The sequence below is a fragment of the Pinus tabuliformis genome, chromosome 2_1 (assembly GCF_031772625.1).
Source record: "Pinus tabuliformis cultivar Carrire ecotype Pingquan chromosome 2_1, CPIR1, whole genome shotgun sequence".
In the NCBI taxonomy this organism is placed as follows: Eukaryota; Viridiplantae; Streptophyta; class Pinopsida; order Pinales; family Pinaceae; genus Pinus; species Pinus tabuliformis.
The window spans coordinates 440,484,654-440,509,268 of NC_142299.1; the positions used below are offsets into that span (position 1 = coordinate 440,484,654).

Consider the following 24,615-nt stretch of genomic DNA (forward strand, 5'->3'; position numbering starts at 1 on the left):
TTGGTGCCTAATGTTGGTGAATCATTGTATTGTATCATGGTACATATCTTGCTTTTTTTAAAGAAAAATATATTGAAGATAAATTAAGTTACATCTCATGCAAATGTTCAATATTGCAATGTTGTGAATGGTTTACACATTATATGTTTCATATATCTATAATCACTTCTTTGTCTACTTTAAGAAATAAAGGAAGATGTGTAGGGCCTTGACACAAGAAGGACTTCCACCAACTCCTTTCCTCATAGCAATCTTTCAAACATTAGCCCATAAATCAAACACATGCCCTTGTTTCTCTAGTTTGGAAACCCTTGGATGGATCTGACAATGAACTCCTCTCAACCACTACTTTAACCATCTATTGAATGCCTTTGACTGATATGTGTAAATGATTTTGATTGATCCATGGAGAGTTGTGAAATCTAATTTAAATTTGCATTGACATAATACAAACACCAAATTTAACATGAGGTAGCCAAAATGTCAGCCTTACAACTCTCTCATCCAATATTAAATACTTCACTAATTAGTCGAGGGATAATCTCCTTAACAATATATTAAATATTAGAAACATTCATATTAATAGAAAAAATAATGATATTATTTAATACAAAGTTATAATGCAGGGAGTTGCAAAGTTGACACATGGGATGCCCTCCATTCAATGCTTTAACTATTTAATCTATGGAGGTGTACATACCTTAATTTCGTTTGGATTCAAACTTGTGACCTTTAAAGAGGAATCACTTTAACACAAATCGAACAAGTAAATACAAACTTATTTTTATATGTATCAAAGTTACTTTGAGAGTTACATGGCATGCTTAATTTTGTATAGAAGCAAGGGAACTCTTGAAGGGTTAATCACAACAAGCATGTATGGTCAATTATGATTATCATAGGTATTATAGTTTGGTTTTCCCAATTCATAACTTGCACACTTTGTTACTATTGTAAAAGGCATGCCATGATGGTTTAATGGTTTAACATCATGTACATTTAGTTGTGTCTACTAAAGGTGTGTGAGTTCAATGACAAAACCAATGGTTTGTCAACTTGGTCAACTTAGTGAGTTATGTGTCAATCATCTTAGTGAATAACATGCTAGGACAATTAGCTTAGCCATTGACATGCACATTCCATTGTCACTATTAGTGACATGTTAGGTTGGATATTAACATGTATTTTTGGTTAACATTATCTAGGAGATTAACCAAATCAACATGCATGTTTGACTACAATTGTAGGAGGTATGTTAGATTGGTCAACCCCATAAACAACATTTATGTTCAATTGCACATGTTAGGGGCATGACAAAATTGGTTACTTGATTACTAACATGTACATTTTGATTATCACTATTAAAGGTGTGTTAGGTTGGTTAACTTGATCAACGACTTGTATGTTTGGTTACAATTATTAAAGCCTCACTTGATTGTTTAATGCAGTAAATAGAGTGTAAGTCTAGTTACCATTGTTGAAGGCATGTTTTGTTGGTTAACTTAGTCAACATCATATACATTCAACTATGATTGATAGAGCCATCCAAGGCTACTAAACCCATTTAAAGTAGTCCATAACATCGACAGGGGCTTGCTTATTGTCTGGTGTGTGGGTATAGTCTGCTATTATTCCCCCACATGCGTTCAATTATGCCACATGACGTTCACCCTCATGGATCGAATTGCCTTCTTAAGGGGGTTGCTTATTGAAAATGAGGCTAGGTCTAAGTCTCAAGTGACTTTAGTAGAATAGATTCCACTTAGTTGTGATTGTTGAGCCAAATGGGTGTTTTAATAACTTTTGAGATGCTTCTACCATGTTGCAATGTCTCAAATCAAATAATCACCACTTACTTGTGTTCATCTAAAACATTTCAATCCAAAAAACAAATGCATGTCAAAGCAAGTTAAATAGCCCAATGCTCATTTACCCAACGCCACCAACCTTCCTAAATTTATCTCCTTGCTTGTGTTTGTTGGGGTTCAACCTCATCCCCTACCATAAGTCATTTACTCCACCATTACATTAACATGCATATCTCTAAAAAGCATGTCAAACTTAACCATTTTCATGCCTTCCAAAAATTTCTAAAACATTGTTGCATTTACGCCATAAAATATACATATTTGTAATCAAAATTTTCTAAAATGATATATGATACTCTTAATTACAATCTACCCTACCCTCAACCCCATGGAGATCCTTATATTGATATCATAACCCTCTCCTCTCCATTTTGTAGATATTCTCTTAAATTAATCTTATAACACCCCATTAAAATCATTACATGCTTACATGAGAACCCTTTCCCTACCAAATTGTACCAAGGAGGAGTCAAGAGGCTCTACTCACCCCAACCCAAATGCTATGAAGTCCTAGCAACAAAAGGCGGGAACTTGCAAACCTGGGCGGGAACCATTCCCACCATCTCCAATTCCGCCAGAAAGTGAAAAAAAAACTGCAAAATGAAAAATTCCCGATCCACGGCGACAAGGCCAGAAAAACTAAAACGAATCAATAAAAAGGGCGGCGAAAACATTTCACCCTTTGACTCAAATCTACTCTCCCCGCCTCACTCGAACGACGGCAAAAGCTACCAAAAGTTATTTGTTCGTCAAATTTTAAAACCCTCGCTGGTTCAAGGGTTTCCAATTTGCGCTCCGGCTTTGCATACAGATTCCGGGATCTATCCTCCGCAGCTGAGCCGAGCCGAGCCATGGGCAAGCGCGGTAGGAGTTCATCAGACGACCTGGCCTCCTCCGAGGAAGAACGGCCACAGAATGAAGAATCGAGCCCAGACGAAGAAGAGGACGACCAGGAAGAGCTCGAAGCCGTAACTCGGCCGACGGCAGACGAGGACGAAGACGATGAAGACACTCAGCCGGCGAATGCGTCCAGCGCAGACGACGATCAAGATGCCTCCGCCAGCGACGATCAAGATGCTTCTGCCGAAACTGATGACGACGTAATTTTGTCAAACTCCATTTCTTTTGCACTCCCTTTATTTGATGAAATCGGCATCTTGCTTATTCTGTCTCACATTGTCATGCCGCTTGTTCTACGCATGATCTTGGTGCATTTAGGTTTTAATCTTCAGCCTTTTGTGATTATAGCTGGAGTCAGTTAATTTATAGCGGCGTTCCCGAGTTCGCTAGGTTTTAAATGATGCTTTTTTGTTTTTATATTTTTGTTAGTTTTATGTGTACGCGTGTCTTGTAACAAGAAACAATTGCAATTAATCTCTGTCCGAAGCCCCTGTATTCTGCATTTTTAGTCCTTATTCCTGTTTTTCTTATGACCTAGATTTCTTCACAACCCCAAAAATCCTTAAATGAAGCTTACCATGCACTGGCGTACTTTGAAAGAAGACTTTTTTCTGTCAGAAACGATCTTCTTGCTGATTTTTGTGTAATGAGATCCATTCCGCTGTCTGTTTGAAGTTATTTTGTTTAGCTGTCTCGGAGTTACGCTAATTAAGATGATATTTTTCCCGGGAAAGCTTTGAAATTTGTATGAACAAGGTATTTTACCTTAGTTATGTTACTTGTGCGATATTATGCATTACATTGATATACTGCTTCACTTTGAAAATTTTATCTTGACCTGAAGCTTGAGTTCTTTGAGCTGGAATCATTTTCTACTTAAAACGTTGGAGACAACAATCATTCACGTGTTAAGCATATTTGTAACTGCTGCTTATCAGTGACAAAGTTTTCCAAGATTTACAGGAGAAAATACTTTTGTTGGCAATAATTTTTGCTAACACATTCTTTCTCCTAGGATCCTGTGAATTCAAAAATTTCAGTCTTGTTTTTTGTTCTCTTCTAACTAGATATGTAACATCGCATTTAATATGGACATCCCTGAAAGAAAGTGAATAGGGGCTAAAGTTATTTGAAGGAAGTATTTTACCTGGCCGAAAAGGATAATATCTTATGAGAACCTGTGTTTGATTGGAACTTTGTTTATGCATTTTACCGAAGTCTTGTTTTTATTTATTATATTCCATTGGGTTATGTTAAATTGTCCTGAAACTTCCTCGACTAAAATATTATTTTATTATTTAGGCCTTGAAATGCACCTATGCCAGAGAATTTACTTGAAGTATGATTTCATTTTTTGTTGAAAAACCAAAACTGGGAAACTTTATATCATAAATGCTGTAGCAAAAGTACAAAATACTGTTGTCCAGTGTATTCAACCGAAATAAGCAGGTCTCATATGTTGCAAAGCAAAACTTGCAGAGATTCAAAGTTGTACATCCCAGAATTCCTTGGGTATACAACTTAAAACCACCTAATCTCCTAATTACTTTACTAAACATAGATATTTAGCGAAAGACATTATGACTGTTGACTTCTACCTGCCCATTGTTGGAAGGACAGGAGTTTGGTTTTCCAAAATCATTGTCTTCCATCATTTAGTGAACTGTTTCTTCCTCTTAAAATGTGTTTGCACTGAATTTGTTGACATCCTGTGGTTGGAAGCTGCAAAGTGAGAGCCTTTACTAAGACTGATAACCATATTCTTCAAGATATTAAATTCTGCCTCAAAGACATTGATTTTCTGTGTTTGATGGGCCACAGTATTCATAATTATAATATTTTGTGTAGTGCACTGGTGTTCATTTTCATGTACTCTAGAAGTTACTGAAAAAAGAAAGATCTGTTGCATTATGTGGACTTTTCATGTCTTTGAAGAGCCCTCTTAAACTCCTGGGCTTCATTATAATCCATTAGTGCGGCACTCAATAAAGAAACTTTGATGCTGACCCTTGACAGTGGTTTTTGCAGCTCAAGTTGTTGCACAAATTGTCCAGATGTAACCTTGATTCAAACACATGAAATAAAGGTCCCTGCTTTGCAAATCACATAGAAAAACACTTAATGTGTCAGGAGAATAGAGCTTTCTGAAGCCAAAATTGAGAATATCAGAGTGAGCAGTGCCCACTAAGAAGTGGAGAACTATAACCCCAGTGGAGAGAGTCCAGGACACCAAGAGTTAACAACCAGTAAGAAGTAAAATCTAGAGAACCAAAAGGGTATGTGTGAAATAAAAATCCATGAGTGGAAAGGTATTGAAAAATAGATGAACAACCAGAATGGTGGAAACATACACTATGCACTCTTGGGTTTTGGGGGCCAAAACAAAGGAATGCGCATTGAACATGCCTTGTTACTAGGCCCAACAAATAAAAATTCTAGGATACCAGCTAGACACTGAGAGGGGCTCTTACTGGGATAATTATTGGCTGAATAACCTTTCTCCATGTGATGTTGCTAGCTTCGCCCTCTTAGTGACTCATCACTCCTTGCCAATGAAGACCCTTGTAGAGGAATTCAAGAGACAGACTAGGGTTAATTTCAAGCATGTGAGAGAGGGGTGGGCTAGTCCTATAAAGTCTGAGCTCCTTGCTTGATAGTGGCTATGTGATAAATTGTGATTACTTGTCTTTATGTTACTACATGTTTTTATACCCATAACCCAAGAGGCTTAAGGTATTGCATGAAAATGGCATTGCCTATTTTTTCAAAGTGCACTTATTTTAAGTGTGATGGCCTCACTGGCTGGAGAATCAGCCTGATAGTTGTGTTCTTTTTAGACCTGGTGCAGGCTGCAGACCTCCTTTGGGATTTTGGCTATAATTGAAGCAAGTTTGCTATTGAGTGGGGTTGATTTCAAGACCATCAATTTGATAATTATGCTTGAGTCTCCTATGATCATTGACTATCAAAGGCTCTGTTTTGATTTTCTTTTCCAAGAGAAGATTTTGATAAAGAGCATAGGCCTTAGTTTGATTGTTTGTGGATTTTTTAGACCCCAAGGAAATGATAGTTCAAGCTCTCCATTGGGATCTAGTATGATCCCCCACACATGCCACCCCTAATTTACCTGAGGTATATTATTGGTATGCGATTTGCACTTTGAAATGCAAGCTGACCTAGAATGTTAGCTTCATCTGAAACTTGAGCTTAATTAGCTGGAGTGATACACTTTACATCAAAGATATTATAAATAACAAATTATCACGCTCTGACCATTTCTGTCACATTAGCCTTTTTATCTTGTATTTACCTCGCCTTGTGTGTTCATTTTAAACAATTTTGATAAAACAGGTTTTATTGTTATGTAAAATTGATATTACTTGTTATGAAATGGTAAACCTGGGTTACTTATTAAAATCATAAATATCTTTCTAGACAGTCAACTTCCTATTTGAAAAGTAGGACCACTATTTAAAAATAAATATTGCCTTTTTATTGATTTATACTCTCAGTCAGACCTGGTTCAGGTGTGGTTGGACCCCAAACCTTTTGGAACAGCCAAACCAGTTAGAATAAACCTCTAAAATTTTCTGGAAAAGAGCAAAGGAGAATTCTTGAGAAATAAACATAATGATAAAAGTAAAAAATGTTTATCTTAGAGCTTTGCTGGTCCATACCATTCCTCATTTTATAAGCATGTTTTGATGTTGCTGTTTTTAAAATCTCATTTTTTCTTTGAGATTGGTATCTATACAATGGATAATGTTATTATGTATTAGGGGTGTTATGTGTAATTTATTTGTTTTAGTTATTTATTGTTAAATTTCTATTTGTTTGTCCTTTTGTTTTATCTTTTTCTATTTGTTATTTGTTTCTGTTTATGCTTTATTCCCAAATATATATATATATATATATATATATATATATATATATATATATATATATATACAAGATTCTGTCTTTTATATTGTTGAGGTAGCTTTCATGTAGATTATTGTATGGTCCTAGGCAAGGTGCCAGCAAACCTTATGCACTTCGTATGGTCCTTGCTGGCACCTTGCTTGGGACCATACAATAATCCAAATGAAAGCTACCTCAATAATATCAATATTATCAATAGGCACATTTGGCAAACTCCATGTAGGGGGAGTAGCATTGCTTGCTAGGATTTGAATTTGGGTCATTGTCACATCAACTCTACAACGAGTTCAGAGAGAGAGAGAGGCATAAACATATGCTCTCTCTCTCTCTCTCTCTCTCTCTCTATTCACATGTGTTTGGGCTCTTTTTGTCTCTCTCTAGATAATTTTATTAATGTCCAATGAGTGACCACAACAATATGTTAATGAGATTGAAGAGTACAATTAATAAGAATACAATGTGGGAGTGCAAATGCATTTCTAGAAAATGTGAAAAATAAAATAAAGAAAGAAGCCTACATTTGTGTGTGTGTGTGTGTGTTCTTTATTGAAATATTTTTATATTCTTTTAGGGGAATATATATTGTTTTGGACTAATCAAACAAGGCTTGAAGCCATTACAACAATATACTTGATAAGAGCTCAACATGTCATTTATGAGAATTGAACTTCGATGGAGAGAATACCAAATATGTTTGTCTCTCTCTCTCTCTCTCTCTCCACCTCACCTTTTAGGTCAATGTTTAAGACTTTGACTCGAGTTCAGAACCAACCAAGGGTCGACTCCGACTCTGACTTAGTATGAACTCGGTCGGTTTGATACCAATGACTTGGTTGTTGTAAAACTACATTAAATATTTTTATTATTTATTTTTATGAAAAAACATAATTTTAAAGATTTTCATTCATGTTTCCAATCACAAAGCATTAAAATATAGAGAGGAGACAACATATGATCAAAGTAGACTCATGAATATATCCATTATATCAAAATGGCATCCAATGCACTGTCCAATACATACATGATATAGAGATCAAAACAAAAACACATAACAAAGGAAGCTCTAAATGGCCTTTACAACAAAAGTAAACTATAAAACATCACTAGTCACCAATACTATTGGCTACTGCTAGAGAATGCAACATCATTTAGCTCAGACCTAAAAACCTAAAACCAAAATCTAACTGTCTCTGGGGTTTGAATTTCCCTCCAAAAAGCGTTGTTGGGTGTCTTTGACTTGTTCGGTCGATTTAATACAAACTTGGCTGAGGCGATTGTTTTGTTATTGAATTGGTCTAGTCGATGATTGGCTCGGTCGTTTCGGTAACAAAGTAGCCATCAGACTGGTTTTTCTACCAAGCTAAACCAACCATGGGTATGGCTTGGTCGGCTTGACTAAATTTGAGTCGATTTAATTGATTTTAAAAACATTACTTTAGATTGTAGATAAGGGTAAGATATTCCTCAAGACGCAAGGCCATTCAACAAGAATGCTTAAAGCCATTACAACAATATATTGATATGAGCTCAACATGACATTTGTGGGAATTGAATCTAGGTGGGGAAGATAACAATCATTCCTCCTAAACCAATGTTATCAAAATTGAATTAGTGATAAAATAAAAAAACCTTATAAATTGGGAACTAGTTAAAAAATTGGACCAAAAATTTGTTTGACCAAAAACACAAAATATTCAAATTTTAAAGAAAAACACATAAATTCATATGCATCCATATGAATCCAAACCATATATACACAAATAAGCAAAAATCTCATTTATATAGCATGTAAGGGTGCACATGAGTGCAATCCATCTTTGAATTGAAAATACATCAAAAACATGCTCTAGATTGCCTTTTGCATCCAAAAAAATTATGCTACAACAAATACCTACATATCATCAAAATCATTACCTATATTGGGATCTTTGTCATCAATATCACCCTCTAAACATCAAAATACGATAGAAAAATGTAGCATGTTAAGTCAAGATTTTGTTTGAGTGATGGGTACATTTTTAGTAGGGTCATGATAAAGGAGTTCAACAAACAATGTAACTAACAGTAAAGTACATAAAGGGCTTAATACTCTTGATTAAGTACTAGTTCCATGCTCTTGTACATGGCAATCCAATGGAAACGTTGCAACCCCCCAATCTTGAAATCTTAGAAAATTATTAAGTCTGTTGGATATTGAGTGAGATCTAAAATTCTACTTTCTCCATGTGAAATCCAATGAGGTTGGAACCACTCTTAAACAGCTTCAGTCAATCCATGGTTTATTTCAATGTTCCACCAAGGTTTTGGGACTAGGGAGCGAGGGGGCGCGGGAGTGGCCTATGCAAAAGCTCCCCACCATTTTTTAGGAAACGTGGGGGAGCATCAGGGTCTTAAAAACTTATAAATATAAAATATAATTTATTAATTGAGTCCACTATGACAATTTGGTTTGAATTAAAAAACTGCAAAGCATGATCATTGATATGAATATCAATATCTAAATTTCTAACATCATATAAAATAATAAATTTAAAATTCTAATTTATAATCTTACATCAATGATCATACATTATGATTAAAGTTTAAAGTTTAAACCATATTGATGTTCCACTTCCTACTATGAACATTGAATATTGAACAGTGAATATTCAATATTGACATAAAATTATAAAAGTAAAGTCTGATACATCATACATCAAGAGTCCAAATTTTATAGAATTATAAAAGATTAAAGTCAAGTTTGATACATCAAGAGTCAAAATTTTATAGAGTGAGAATCTGAATAACTGATAACATAAATGATAAGAACACCAACATATCAAAAGATAAACGAGCATAATGCAAAATATGCCTCAAGGTAATGCCCCAAGGTAATGCTCAAGCCTAAAGGTAATGCCCCGCTAGTCTTTGCATCCAACTGTTGCATGAATAAATCAGGATCAACCATATCACCATCTGAATTTGAATCACTAGCATTCTCAAACATGCTAAGTGGCACACCAACCAACCCCATCTGTCTCTCATCAAGTCTCTCCTCCATATCTACTTGTGCATCATCCTCTGGATCAACATCCCATTGTGTTGCTAGTCCCTTCAAATACTCAAGTGTCTTCTTATGCTCAAGACGTAGGGCACTGTGCATAACAACTAACTTCTCTGCTCTTTTAGAGGTAAGCTTGTTCCTCTTGATAGAGTGGATGAAGTTATATGTGGACCAATTCCTCTCTGCTGCAGAGGAACTAGCAATCTGAGACAACAAACGCATGGCTAGATCTTTGAGCTCTGGAGCACCATCCCCATGCATCCTCCACAAACCAATCGGGTCATTTTGGGCTAGATCTATGCGATTTGCCCGAGCACCACGTGTGTTGAAGGGGCCACTAAGAGATGCAAACTAAACAAACTGTCTTTGAAATTTTGACCCCTCCTCCTCATTGTACATCTTTGCAATTGCATCTAGGAAGCCTTTCTTTATGTCTAGATCATCAATAGGAGGCACCCTCCCAGGTCTCTCAACATACCATTTTGGGTTTAATGCATATGCTACCATGTGCAAAGGTGTGTTCATGTGATTCCACCTATGCTGAATGATGGGTCGAATCTGGGAAGTGTAGAACTCTAATGAGGGCTCTCTCTGCTGAATGGCTACCTTCACACGACCCAACATGCTATCAAATGTCTCATAGATTTCTCTAAGATTAGGAGCATCTGAATCAGTGCAACGAATGACCTCCACAATAGGGCTCAAGAATGACACCAAATAAAAACAATCTGCCCACCAATCATTGCCCAACACCTAAAGCTTGACCTTCTTCCCAATGTCTGTCTTTGATTCTGACCACCTTCTCCACTCTAAACTCACAACCAAGGATTGTAAAGGTGCTTGTACCTTTATCATCCTCTCCAATAAGAGAAAATAGCTAGCATATCTAGTATCAGTGGGCTTGAGGAATTCCTTCCTCGTGTGAGCCCTGTACATAGCCAAGGAGGTGTGGTGGTTGTAGATAAACATCTGCACATCTCTTGCTGTTGACACCAAGTTTGATATGCACTGAATCTTGCAAATGTCCTTCAGTGAATTATTGAATGCATGCACACAACAAGGAGTCCAAAAAATGTGTTGATACCTGTTTTGAATCAATAACCCAGTTGATCTACAAACTATTGTTGCATCTGTCACAACCTGCACCACACTATCAGGCCCAACATCCTCTATAGCTTCTCGAAGAATCTCAAATTGGAAAGATGCATGCTTTAAGAAAGAATGGACCTTTTGAAGATGTCACTATGATGTTGATTAGTGGGCGTTTTCGGATGTCCGTCCATCCATCCATAACAATAGAGCAACCAAACCTCAACCATGTTTGTTTCATTCTCTCTTTTTGCACATTAATTTTGGACACTTGTCTATCCAAAATTATTGTTCGTAGTTTATGTTCTCTGGGTGGTACATATGAAGGCCCTATTTTTGCAATTGCTTGGACCATTTCCTTGTAATAAGGAGAACGAACAACATGGAAGGGAATCCCATTGGCAAAAAGAAATTTGCCAATTGCATCATCTGTGTCATCTCGATTTAGAATGTTGTACATCCCAGACACTGTACCAGTACCACCCATTGTAGAAGAATGAGATGCACCAGTGGAAACCTTTGTCTTTTTTGGTGAAGCACTGGATGGAGGAATATCTGTGGATGGATCAACATGTCTACTAGAGAACAATCCTTTTCCAGTCGTTGCCCTTTTTAGCCTCCAAAGTTGCTCTCTTTGAGCTGAATTCAGGTTCTTTGAGGGACACATATTGACTCCTTTACCTGTAATAGCCAAAATGTGTTGCTTCACCTTGGTATAGCTGCCAACAAAGTGATGCCCACAAATATTGCAGACCCAATCACGTGAGCCACCACCAACTTTTGGATTTTTTTCTCGGCAGTCTAGTTGCATAGATTAGAAGTGGTTTTAGAGGATTAAATGTCCCCTTTGCAAATTTTTCCAGCTCTCTTAGTGGGCCTCCAGAATCTACACCATGCCTATTCTGGTATCTTGCTCCCTTGTGATCGCTTTCAACTTCTTCTTGTGCATCATGTGGCTCACTACCACTGTAGCTACTGTCACTGTTCTCACTATTCCTAGAAGAAGTTTGACTCTGACTCATAGTTGTAACTTTGTAAGTTGTAAGTTGAATGACAAGTCAAAATGTAAGTTGCAACCTGTAATGAAAATAAAAAAAATTTAGAAACATTACAGCGACAGCACATGCCACACACATTGAAGTTTTGATTCTTGAACACTGATTTTTTTAATTTACAAGAAAAAAATTAAAATAAAAATTAAATTTTAATATAGTAAAAAATTATAAACAAAAACGGTTTCATTTTTTTTTTACAAAAATAATTTCAATTTTTTTTTTTAAAACACAGTGAACAGTAACACTCAAAACATACTGATAAAAAAAGAAATGAAAAAAAAATCCTTTGCTCCTACTTAGAATATAAATTGAGATGTGATGTATCTTGATGAAAATATAAAAAGATGTGAAGATATTAACAAATTATCATTTGAATTGTTTGATCACCCTACAGGAGCAAAATGAAGGAATTTTTGAAGGGTTAGGGATTCATTCTTGTTGTTAGGTTGATTACAGGTCTACTAGAATAGCATTTGAACGATGAAGGAAGGTTTGTCCCAAGCTTTCAGCCTTGAACTCTGAAGTTAGGGCTCAATTTTTGTTAGCTCGAATTCCAGAAATAAGAAGTGAATTTCTCTGTTCTCTACTGAAGCACCAAATCAGGGCTTAAGTTTCGTATTACAGGTGGATCACTCTAATTTTCGGTGGCATTAAGGCTACATACTTTTGCACTTCAGACTAGCTAATACTTGCAAACATATTCATCCCCTTGGAAGCATGGCAACTCAATACACGTTGAGGTTGATTATAGAAAAGGTCTCGGTGTAATGCGGATGAGAGTCTGCAGTTTGTTTGCATCTGATGGTCTCGGTCATCTAAAATTAATGAGTATAATGATTAAAATAAGAAGCTCGATCCTTGATCAAATCAAGTGAACATAGAGATGTAAACGCAGTTACGCAAATGCTCATGAACTGTTACTTACCTGTTAGGCTGTAGCAGTCCGCTCCTCACACGATGCTTGACGGGAGGTGCTGCTCGCACGATGCTCGACGGGAGGGAGGGAGGAGTTCTGGAATCTGAACAGTGAAATCGAAGGCTGTGAGTGGAGCGCTCAGTGAAGGTTGTGAGTGTGTTGTTCTGTGTTCACGCTGCGGTTTTTATAACATGAAACAGCTAAATTCCAAAACCCTACGCTTAGTTTAACTGTTAATTAAAGATTAGTTTTAGCGTTAAGTTAATTAAAATCGTTTTTTTTTTTGCATAAACGTGTGCCACGTCCCCCCTCGTCCCCCCTCGTCCCCTCTCGTCCCCCCTCGTCCCCTCGTGACCCCCCTCGTCCCCTCATGACCCCCCTCGTCCCCCTTTTTAGAAATGCTCCCTCAGGAAAGGGAAACGACTCCTTGGCACGTCTCCCTGAGTTTCCTCATTTTTGGGAGCGTGGGGAAACGACCCCTACTTGTCCCCAAGTCCCCGGAGCGCGGGGGAGCGAGAAAACTAGACCCCTATGGGGGGAGGGGGCGAGTCCCTGTGGAACACTGGTTTGTTTCAAGAATTTAACATTATCATGAATTTCATAGCAATAATAGGGCCACAATGTTGAATATTAGGCTACCCAACTCAAAAAATTCATATTTTTTTCAAAACAAATTGCATTTGGAATGTCTTTGGTCACATTGTATGAAATTGGTTAGTTTGGAACAAAATTGGTTGATTTAGTGAAAAAAGGCTGGTTTGGTACCAAACTCGTTAGTTTCATTACAGAACTGGTTGGTTTGGTACCAAAGTAGCCATTTTTGGTTCCAAACCTTGAACCATTTTGGTTTGACCCCTAGATTGGTTGTATTGACCAGTTCCATTGGTTTTGATGACATTGTTCCAAACACAAAATAAACTCAGTTGACATATATAATTGGGGTTAAATTTATTGAATTATACTTTTGTATATGTTAATGTATTCCATGACACACACTAGAGAGAGAGAGAGCCAAACATATATGTTTTTCTCTTTGTGTGTGTGTGTAGAGAGAGAGAGAGAGAGAGGAGCCAAACATATGTTTCTCTCTCTCTCTATATATATATATATAGAGCGAGAGAGAGAGAGAGAGAGAGAGAGAGTGAGAGAGTATTTGGGGGTTAAAGTTGTTGAATTATACTTTGTATATGGTAATATGTTTCTTGTGATAACTAATTACTAAAATGCTTAGTTTTCATTGAACTTTTACATGTTTTGGATGTCTGAACCATTTATATTATATATAATTTTTTTCGCATGTAATGAACACTTCACCCTAACTCATAGGTAAGGGTAAGGCATTCCTCAGGAGTCAAGGCCATTCAACAACAATGCTCAAATTCATTGCAACAATATACTTGATATGAGCTCAACATATCATTCATGGAAATTGAATCTAGGTGGGGAGGATAACAATCATTATATTTCTTGTTAAACACAACCATGGCAAAGATCAATTATATGAAAAATAAGCATTGAATGCATATATTATTCACATGATATACATTTATAATACATTGGAGTGACCCTTGGATTCATCCTTCAAGGTCTCTTGGACTCCCTTTGGCTGTTCAACTTCCTCCCCATAATCCTTAGCGAATTAGGTGTCCAACATTCCCCCCTTAATTCGAAGGGGTATGTATGAGTCCAAGAAGAGAGCTGTAATACAAAATGTGCAAAAATGCTTGACAACACTAGGCTGAATGTGTTCTTTGAAATGCTGGCATAAGGTGGTGGTTTAAGGATGACCACCAACACTGGAACACTTAGTGCAGTTTCTGAAACTCTTCCAAATTTGGCAAGAAGCTGAAATCTTTTGCTAGAGGAAGTGTCCTTAATGCTTTGGAGAGGGATACCTTCAACTTAGAAAAGGGAGGTCTACAACTTGCAACGGTTTAAGGATGACCACCAACTTTTGAATGCAATTTTTGGAACTCTTCCAAAGTTGGGAAGAAGCTCAAGTTTTTTGTTAGAGGAAGTGTCCCCAATTCTTTGAAGAGGGAGAAGCTTAACCTAAAAAGGGAGGTCCAACCCTGCATAGATGGTTTAAGGTTGACCACCAACCAAAGGCATGCTCAGGGGCATCTTTGTCTCTGGATACAACTCTGAATTTGGTATGGCAGCTTGTGGTTTAGGTTTGCTTGAAATTTTGTGTCTTTGGCTACAACTCTGAATTAGGCAATAGGTTCAGGTTGTGGCTCATGCTTGCTTGATGTGGCTTTGAAGCTTGTAGATGACCATTACTTCTCCCCTTGTCAAATACAAGGTGAGAAGATAGATAAAACTCAATTGCAAGATTGTTCAATACTCTAGAACAAGTTTTGATGTATGATTGAAATATTTTCTTGGTTGTTGAAGCCCATTGCAAAGAAGCGATCCATCCAAGATGAATCTTTGTTCTTGTAGGAGGCTTGTTTTTGAAGCATTTGTTTGAAGAATGAGTGGTTTTATGACAATGCTCACATGGATGAAGATCAAAATAGTGATTTTTCATATGGCCAACTCGGTCACACTATTGGCATTTAACAATCTGTTGTGGTTGTTGTGGAAGAAGAATAGAATTTGGAACAATTGAAGGTGAATTGTCATGAAGAAATTCAACACTCTGAAATTGGATGGGCTTTGAGTAATTTGGAATATGTAAGGACATATCTTTGTCATATCCAAGATTGCTTTTGTTTTTGTTATTGACAAGCTCTTCCCAAGGTCCAATGATGGGCTTGGGAAGTGTATGTTGAATTTTTGCGTTTTTTTTGCAAATTTGCTCCTTTATTGGGTACTAGATCAACATTATTGATTTGTTGATGTTAGTTTGTTTCAATGTTTTGAACAAAAATAGGTTCAGAATGATGTCTATTTTGTTGTAGCTCTTCTTGTTGTAGCTGTGTCTCAAGCTGCAAAAACTCAATTTTTTCTTGTGCATTGTGCAAACAAGTTCTAATATTAGACAAAGTTTTCTTCTTGATTTTAATTGTGCCATTGGCAGGAGATTTTATCAAAGTTTTTAGAAACTCTAATACTTCATAAACTTTGGCTGTTTTCTGATCACAATTATGAACCGATGAGGAAGAAGCAACACTCACCCACAATTCAATGTCGCTGCAATGTGCACCAAACAACTAGTGCACAATAACTCTATTCAATGTACATACCAAGATTTCAACACACGAACTTAATGCTCCAACTAGCAAAGCAACAATGAATGTAATGCATTCACAATCCACTTACATTAGAAAAGTATTCATCAATTTCTCTACTAGATCTTTCCTCAAGAATTTGTGGGAACTCATTAATTTCTCTATTAGAGCTTTCCTCGAGAATTTGTGGGAACTCATCAATTTTTTCCTTTCTTAAAATATTCTCTCGCTATAATTATCCATATATTAAGAGGTGCTTACTTTGCTTTGAGGATTAACAACACGACCACAACGATCACAAATCTAGCTCATGAAAATGATACCATGAGGACGGAATGAGGAATTCCTCCTTTAGTTTATTTGCAAATATCTGGATTTACACAGGTGTACTTGTAGCAGCACCAAAAGTTCAAGGTCTTCAATGGAGAGTTTTAATTGACAGCAAGAAGCTTTAATTATCAATGCACCAGAGTTTTGACCAACCTATATACTAGACAACACACCAAAATTCACTGTCATACAACAAACATACCACAACATGTAGGAGTTATGCACCATTGAAAGCACGGTTCCATGCACGATACATTGTCAATCTGATTCCCTTCCATAATGTTGAATTGACATGAAAATGTAAACAACAAATTGAATAATTGTGCAATTTTGGTGTAAATGTCTACAACGTAAAACCTTTTGTTTAAATTTTTTGTAGAATCAGTGTCTCCAATACATTTTCCATAAAGAAATCAAACATATTTATGCCAAGAAAAACAATATGCCCAATAGAAACCATTGTCATGTGATCTTGCGCAAGCAAATTGAGAATTTGAGTTCAGCTTTAGGTTGAGGCTTAGCTTTGATTTTGTTGTCCTATGGAGAGCCTTCAAGACATTTGCCGTAGGTTGAGGAGCCCCCAAGTCATATAAATCGAATACAGACCTTTGTTTGAATCTCGAAGTGAGGCCTTCAAATTTAGAAAGACAAAAGAGTTGGAAACAATGTCATTTCATACCATGTTTCGAGAGCACCATTCAAGTTCTAATGTATAGAGAAGCAACTTTTTTTCTGTTTGGACCATAGACCATGAGTCATGCTCTGTTGACACTAAGCATAGAGAGAATAATAATCGAAATGAGTCCATTACAATCTAGTGTGTGTGAGGAAAGAGTAACTTCTCAAGAAAAAGGAATGCAAGTATGATATGAATGTCTAGATTCAGTGCCAGGTGAGTGTGAAATTACTTTGGTTAGCTTGAATATAAGACACATAGACAACTGTAAATATGGAGATAAGAATATGACACAGAGGTGTTACACTTCATGTAAAAGAGGGAAATAATTGTTAGATGTAGAGAAATAGGTTACAGATAGAGATTAAGATTATTGGAGCACACTAGAGCATTGACACTGCCACAAAATTTGAGTGAAATAACAGCCACAATTCTAAGTGGGTACCAAATAATTGATGCAACATAGAGCATTTGCTAGAAGAGTTGGTGGTTCAGTCACAATAGAATATGTAACAATCTTGTGTATAATTTTAACATGCCCTAATTGCAAGAGTCACTTGTGCATTACACTCCAACCTTAGCTTGGTGTGGAGTATAGACATGTATGCAGACTTTGACAGACTACAGCTAGGAATACACTGTCTACCAACACAATTGTTGATTTGGGACATTGTAGGTTTGATGCGCTCAACTTTGAGAAACACACAATAAAATAAATGGGTTTGTCACTCACTGACAACCACAAATAGATTAGTTACCACATAACAAGGGTCAACAACATAAGTGTTCACTTTGAAAGGTAGAGCATGAATAAAATAACGAATTGCATAGAGGCTGTAGGTGTACGAAAAAACTCAGGATTATTCAAGAAACCTAGATCTTTGATATGATGTTAAACACAACCATGGTGAAGACTGAATATATGAAAGATAAGCATTGAACACATATATTATTCACACGATATACGTTTATAATACATTGGAGTGACTCTTGGATTCATCTTCCAAGGTCTCTTGGACTCCTTTGATTGTTCAACTTCCTTATCATAACCCTTAGTGGATTAGGTGTCCAACACTTGTGATAATTTAAATTATTGAGATGCTTTCAATGAGCTTTTATACATTTTAGGTTTTCAAAAAACCATTTATAAGATTTTCAATCATTTTTTAAAATTCAAGGTTTTCCAAACCTTTCCCTCCCAAACCCACCAAACTTTCGAACTTTGTAATTATGCTAGCACATTTCTAACCCATAAGTTTTTTTCTAGGTCATACATTTCGAGGGGGATTGCTTGGGCACATAACCTCATTTCGACAATGGTACCCATGGTAAACCCTAGATTCTTGAGGGCAGAAGGCTAGGTCAACAACACATGATTAGATTATATATAGATCACTAACAATTGGCTTGCTAAGAGCAAACATGATACAAATTGGGATTTGAACCCAGGTGGAGAGGGTAGTAATGTTCTATCACAACCACTCTAAATACACCTTATTGACATTTCCAGTCCATATTTTGCTTGACATTACAATAGCCCATTCTTGATTTCACTATTTGGATTTCATGGTCTTGTTGTTGCTTAGATGAATAATATCTTGCACTAGCTTGATATGATTTGTCCTCAACTTTTTCTTTGTTTTTTCCTCAGACCTCTTTGTTATATATATCATTGATACTTTTCATAGTATCAAATGCTTTTGATTTAGCCCAAAGTTTTCAAAATCAAAATCAATGGTTGGATTGGTCCACCTTTCAAATTCGGTTTCAAATTGGAGCCAAACAAATTGAGATTGGTCAGATATCAATGAAGTGGTCTTTAAACGAATACATGAAATAATTATTTTTTTTAGCGAAAAAAACTATTTTTAACATTTAAAAGCATGATTCCAAACCAATAGAGACAAAATATGCAAAGTTTACTAATTTATATACCATATAAAAGTGAATATATCAAAATGGCATAGAGTGCAATACATATCAACAACAAAATACCCAATCAATGAGGCTTTGAATGAGCTCTAGAGTCTAAAAAAATGTGCTACAAGCTATGGGGCGACTGGCCTACTACAAGTCTACATATCAGTGATCAACATGATCAATGCTCATCACCACTACTAGACATGGGATCATCAACATGAACTATATAAACATCATTTGGCTCAGACTCTCAGAGTTTGAGGATTCCTTAGACTCCTTTGCAACCTCAGTAGTAGTATTTGCAGCAACAAAACCAGACATCAAAACTACAAATCATTGATCAACACCAAGAGCTACATAAACATCATCAATAAGAGCTACATAAACATCATCTAGCTCAAAGTCTTCAAACTTGGATTGCTCATCCTTATAATATGGTAGAGATTGAAAAAATTTAACATGCTTAACCAATAATTTTGGTTAGAGTGAAGGGTTCATCTCCTCGTGTTTATAATGTGGTAGAAAAAGCTTAGCATGCCTCACCAGTTTTTTTTTCCTTCTAGTGAAGGGTGCATTTTTGTTAAATCCATGGTAGAGGAGTTCAACAATCAATACTACCAACATCAACAGAGTTCAACAATCAATGCCACCAACATCAAGGTACTTAAGGGCTTTATGCCCTTGATCAAATGCCAATGACCTACCCTCATGCATGACAATCAAATGGAAACATTGCAATCCCCCAAATCTTGAAATCTTGAAAAGTATTAAGTCTGCTGGATTTTGAGCGAGGTCTAAAATTCTAGTTTTATCCATATGAAATCCAATGGGGTTGAAACCACTCTCAAACATCTTGAGTCCTTTCATGATAATGTTAACAATTTGAGTAAATTTTAGGAATTTAACTTTACGATTGGTTGCTAAAATTGCTAAGGTTGAGATGTGTGAGGCAAATGAGAGGGGAGACATGCTCTTAATGACTTGGAGTGTCTGTTTTTGGAGGAAAACAACTCTAGTTTCCCTCAAAACTACCTTCTATGGGTCTGTAGCAGGCCTGGCAATAAGCAGGTTGGTTTATGGAAAAATTGACCGGTTCCCTTCATAAACTGGCCAGTTTAAGGCCAGTTAGGCCCAGAAATCCTAGCTCGCAAGATTCAAAACTGGTTTTTCTACAAGTAGGATGGCTTGGGCTAATGAACCAACTTGTTTGATCGGTTCATGGTTCAAACTGGGCAGTATTGAATACTATGATTTAGCCAGCCTTAAATTTTCTATTTGGTCTCTGTCAAGAGTCAAAATATTTAACGCACTGTCTTTTCTCCTTTATAACTACAAACACTTGTTCATCATAATACTTCAAAGAGGGGTATGATCAACCATTTACCAAAAATAATTATTTTCTATACATAGATTTGTAATTGTTTCTATGTATTCTGCCACCGAAGGGGATTGTTTCTTTTTATTATGATAAGATCTACCCCTATTCCCATATCCCTGAATATTGTAATTTTGATTCAATGATTGTAGGGTACTAGGTTCCAATCACCATCTTTAGTACTGAGCAGGTGTGATTATGTAAATCTGGGTCTGGATCTGAACTTGCGTATTCAAGTGAGTTTATTTCACGTTTCATTTATCTATTAATAACGAGAATTGAATCTTCTTATTAGTTGCTTGCTTAATTTAAGATTCTTGCATTGTTGAGCTCCCTGTTAAGGTCTATGTCACATGGTTTGGGTTTGAATTTGAGTTTGAGAACAATTAAGTTTGATTCGAATTTGAATTTTCCGATGAGGTTTGTATGAGGTTCGACATTAAGTTCGACTATATATATATGACATAAAATAATAAAAAATCAAAATCAATCAATAAAACTATGAGTAGCAGTGAGCACCCACGAGCCATAAATCACGACCACTATTAACTTCATGCTCTAGGCGGCAGGGACAAGCAACGTTTAGAAATTGAATTTAGGAAATTGCAGAGAATATAACACGCAGTGGCAGCACTGAGCACAATAGAGCGAGTACACTCAGATTGAAGTTGGCTTGTGAAAATATATCAACAACCATGGTAAATAAAGCCAAACTTGTGTCCACAACGGAAAACTAATTGGTGGGAAGTGGAACAAAAGAAAACCATGTGCTGCCCATGGTTTTTCTCATAAACCTTAAAACAACTACAAAAACTGCTCGAAATCTAACCTCGAACCCCAAATTTTTTAATTTTTTTTTTATAAAATTGGGCTTCAGGTTCGTCTTTGGGTTTGCGTTTAGGTTTGAATTTGAGGTTTGACTATCAGGTTCGAATTTGTTGAGGTTCGAATTTCAAGTTTGACCATCAGGTTTGCCAAACTTGAACGAATTTGATTTTTTTTTGGGTTTGCCGAATTTTGAACCTCAAGGTTCAAATTCAGCGAATCTTGTGACATAGGCTAAGGTTATGATCTTAGTTTATTGCTCATCGCAAGATTAATTCTTACTGCATATGTGTTGATCATCTTCCTGAATTATCATCCTCAAGTACCATCATTCATTGGTCTGCTCAGATTTTTTTTGCAGTCCCATCAAATTTCAGACCAACTTATTATTTTGGGATTATGTTGCACGAAACTTCTAGGAACCCTACGTTTTGGGGCGTACCCGTACTCGAAACTCTGAAACTCGGACAAAACTTGATCGAAACTCGACCATTATGTAATCATCTATGAGAGTTAATATAGACTTGGTTTGCCTTCTACATTGTCATCTATGGGTCTTATTCTCTTTTTTCTTGCAAGATAATGTGTTATTCACTTATAAACATATGGCATTTCAACCAATCTTTTGGCTGACGTTTCCATTTTTGGGAGGTGATGTTTCTAAATGTATTCGTTTCGGAAACTTCGAAACGTTTCGACATTTCCTGCAACTTAGTTTTGGGATTGATAAGGCAAGGAATTTTATAGGGCAAGTACTCATAAGTTTTAGAAGTCTTTTCTAATGAATTCTTTTTGATGAAGTTGTTCAATTATCCAAGAGAAAATTTGCTTGTTAAACATTATTCTCTGCATTCGTATTAGTCTTTTGGCTTATGTAAAGCTTTAGCCAAGGCAAATAAAGAGATATCTAAGTTGTCTCTGTCTTATATAATTTTTCCATTATTGTGTCTATTTGTGGATTTTATGTTTTAATAAGTCAGTTGATTTTATCTTTGGGTTTTGCAGGCCCAGCAAAAACCAGTGAGTGCAGAGGTTGCAAAGCGTGAAAGGCAAAGACTCAAAGAACTTCAGAAGCTAAAAAAGGAGAAGCTTTCTGAAGCTTTGTCTCAGCAAAATTCTGCAATTGATGCAGACATGGTAATTTGAATTTTGAAATTTGTTTGTCACTGTTTTTTTTTCTAGTTAAGACTAACCTAAGTACCCACGGGGGATTTGAACCAGTGACCTATTGCAAGGAGTGCCTTAACAGCGCACCCATTCACCGTCAATCCAAAGCCCCGTGGGCAATTTGTTTGTCACTGTTAACCCATGCGCATTTACATAATAGTTAGAGGTCATGCCTCATTGATGGGCTGGAAGCTGCCATTTGACATGATTTAAGTTTGTCTGTTATCATGATGTAAATGAATGTTTTCATGTGCTTTCTAGATTATATAATCTCCTGGTGCTATTGAATGTGCCAGAACTAAGCATGGCAAGAGAGCTTGAAGCAGTAATGTTTAAACTTTAGCCCTGTGACAAATGTTTTTGCTGTTTTTCAGAATAACAAAGCAAAAGGGCGATTGAAGTTTCTTTTACAGCAAACAGAGATATTTGCTCATTTTGCTCAGGGTGCTGATGCAGCAAAAGAGAAAAAACCAGGGGCAGGTGAGCATTGTGCATTTAATATTTGATGAACCTGTCTGAAATAAAGATGCCACCAAAATTAAAAAACAAATCTAATTATTACTTGTTTGAGACCAGAGGTCGGCTTCAATCGAAAATCACCGAGGAAGAAGAAGATGAAGAGTACCTTAAAGAAGAGGAGAATTCTCTAACTGGTTCCGGGAGCACAAGATTAATGACACAACCTTCTTGTATGAATCTTTGCCTTCTGGTTGCACTTGAACTGTGTGTATTTTGATGTGTAACAACTTTGGTTTATAGTGACTTTGATGTTTTAAAGTGCCTGTTGTTATGTTGCCACTGTAAACAATTTATGTTGCTTTTTCCAATGGTTATTACATGACAGTTTTTGCTTGTCTAAAACAAAGGAAAGAAAAGCAGATCCATTCTATGTCACATGGTTTGAGTTCGACAATGATTAAGTTTGATTCGAATTCGAATTTTCCGATCAGGTTCGAATGAGGTTCGACATTATGTTCGACTATACATATTTTTCAATATATATATATATATATATGACAAAATAATAAAAAATAAAAAATCGATCCATAAACACATGAATACAAATTCTTATTAGTAAACATACATGAATAATTTAATCATTTTAACATCTAGATATGAGATATGAGATGACCATCATTTAATAAATAATGTCTTAGCCATTAAAGTGTAAGATAATAAATAAGTTCTTCATAAATTTCTGTACAGTTAGAAATATAATCATAAAAATTTATATAAAAATGCCATTTTCAATATTTTTTTTAATGTATCATAAATATTTGTGCAAAATTATAAGCAAAATTTTAATATAACCGGACATCCCAACCATCTCCTATCTCCTATTTTTATTTTCTAGCTCCAATCAGCAGGCGAAAAACTGAATGAAGAGTGATAGCGATGTTGAAAGCCCCTCATAAAAAAAAGCAAACGAGGGCTATGGGGTGGATGAATAGAAACAACGGTGAGCGCAGAGCTCATGTTTTTTAAAAATGCGGGTCACTAGGTCATAGGTCTTTCAGTTTGGCTTGAACCCCATCTATAGGCGAGTCGACCCAGAGTACCCGATTTTAAATATACGGGAGGTGTTGGACAATGGTTTTGCTTATGGATTTGAGCGTCTCATAGCGCTTGGCCTTTGCAGGGAACAGGGTCTCTCCCTTATTTCTGTTTTAAAATGTTCATTTTGCTACAGCTACTGGAATTTCCATTGCTGTTCCTCTAATACTTCCGAACTTTGCTTCTCCTCGCATTTCCGTGGCTGTAGTCTCTAGCAGTGAGCCAGTGACTGAACTCACAAGGTGTCGACAACAAGACCACAACGATCTCCTCAACACATTGCACAGCATACAACGCAAGCAAACGCACTCGACCGACCATCGACAGCTTGTGCCAAATCTTTCTAGCACCATCATTTATAAAGAACATTTTGGCAGGAAGCGTTGCAGAAAACCAGTATGCGACCCATGGTTTTCTCGTAAACCGTAAAAAAAACTGTCGAACCTAAAAAATCGTTCAAATTGGTGTTAATGTTCGTTCAGGTTCGCTTTCAGGTTCGGGTTCGGATTAGGTTCGAATTTGTTCAGGTTTGTCGTTCAGGTTCGAACCTGAACGAATTTCAATTTTTTTTAGGTTCGTCGAATTTCGAACCTGAACTTTCAAATTCGGCGAACCTTGTGACATAGGATCCATTGGTAGCCTTTTGCCATGACATTGAAACCTATCTGACAGATATTGAAACCAGACTTATAATATGTATGCTGTTATCACATTTTCAACAATTAAATTGTATAGAAATTACCTTTACTTATGCGTTGCTTGAAGAATCTGATAGATATGCCAACAACCAGGCTTTCTAA

General features: G+C 36.4%; 1 protein-coding gene across 1 annotated transcript; it reads left to right on the plus strand.

Annotated features, from left to right (window-relative positions):
* The first annotated feature begins 2,536 nt into the window (after positions 1-2,536).
* On the plus strand, positions 2,537-24,615 carry LOC149200818 (uncharacterized). The gene is made up of 6 exons (XM_089401085.1): positions 2,537-2,968; positions 22,100-22,231; positions 22,636-22,741; positions 23,952-24,211; positions 24,298-24,355; positions 24,551-24,615. Exons 1-6 carry the CDS (start codon positions 2,720-2,722, stop codon positions 24,613-24,615), a joined length of 870 nt encoding a protein of 289 aa, XP_089257211.1. The 5' UTR covers positions 2,537-2,719.

What these genes read in the sequence shown, in the direction of transcription:
- LOC149200818 (XM_089401085.1), top strand. Translation starts at nt 2,720, where the DNA reads ATGGGCAAGCGCGGTAGGAGTTCATCAGACGACCTGGCCTCCTCCGAG. An exon ending in AGAGAAAAAACCAGGGGCAG is followed by an intron (nt 22,742 to 23,951) that starts GTGAGCATTGTG and finishes ATTTTGCTACAG; the next exon opens with CTACTGGAATTTCCATTGCT. An exon ending in TGTTCAGGTTTGTCGTTCAG is followed by an intron (nt 24,356 to 24,550) that starts GTTCGAACCTGA and finishes TAAATTGTATAG; the next exon opens with AAATTACCTTTACTTATGCG.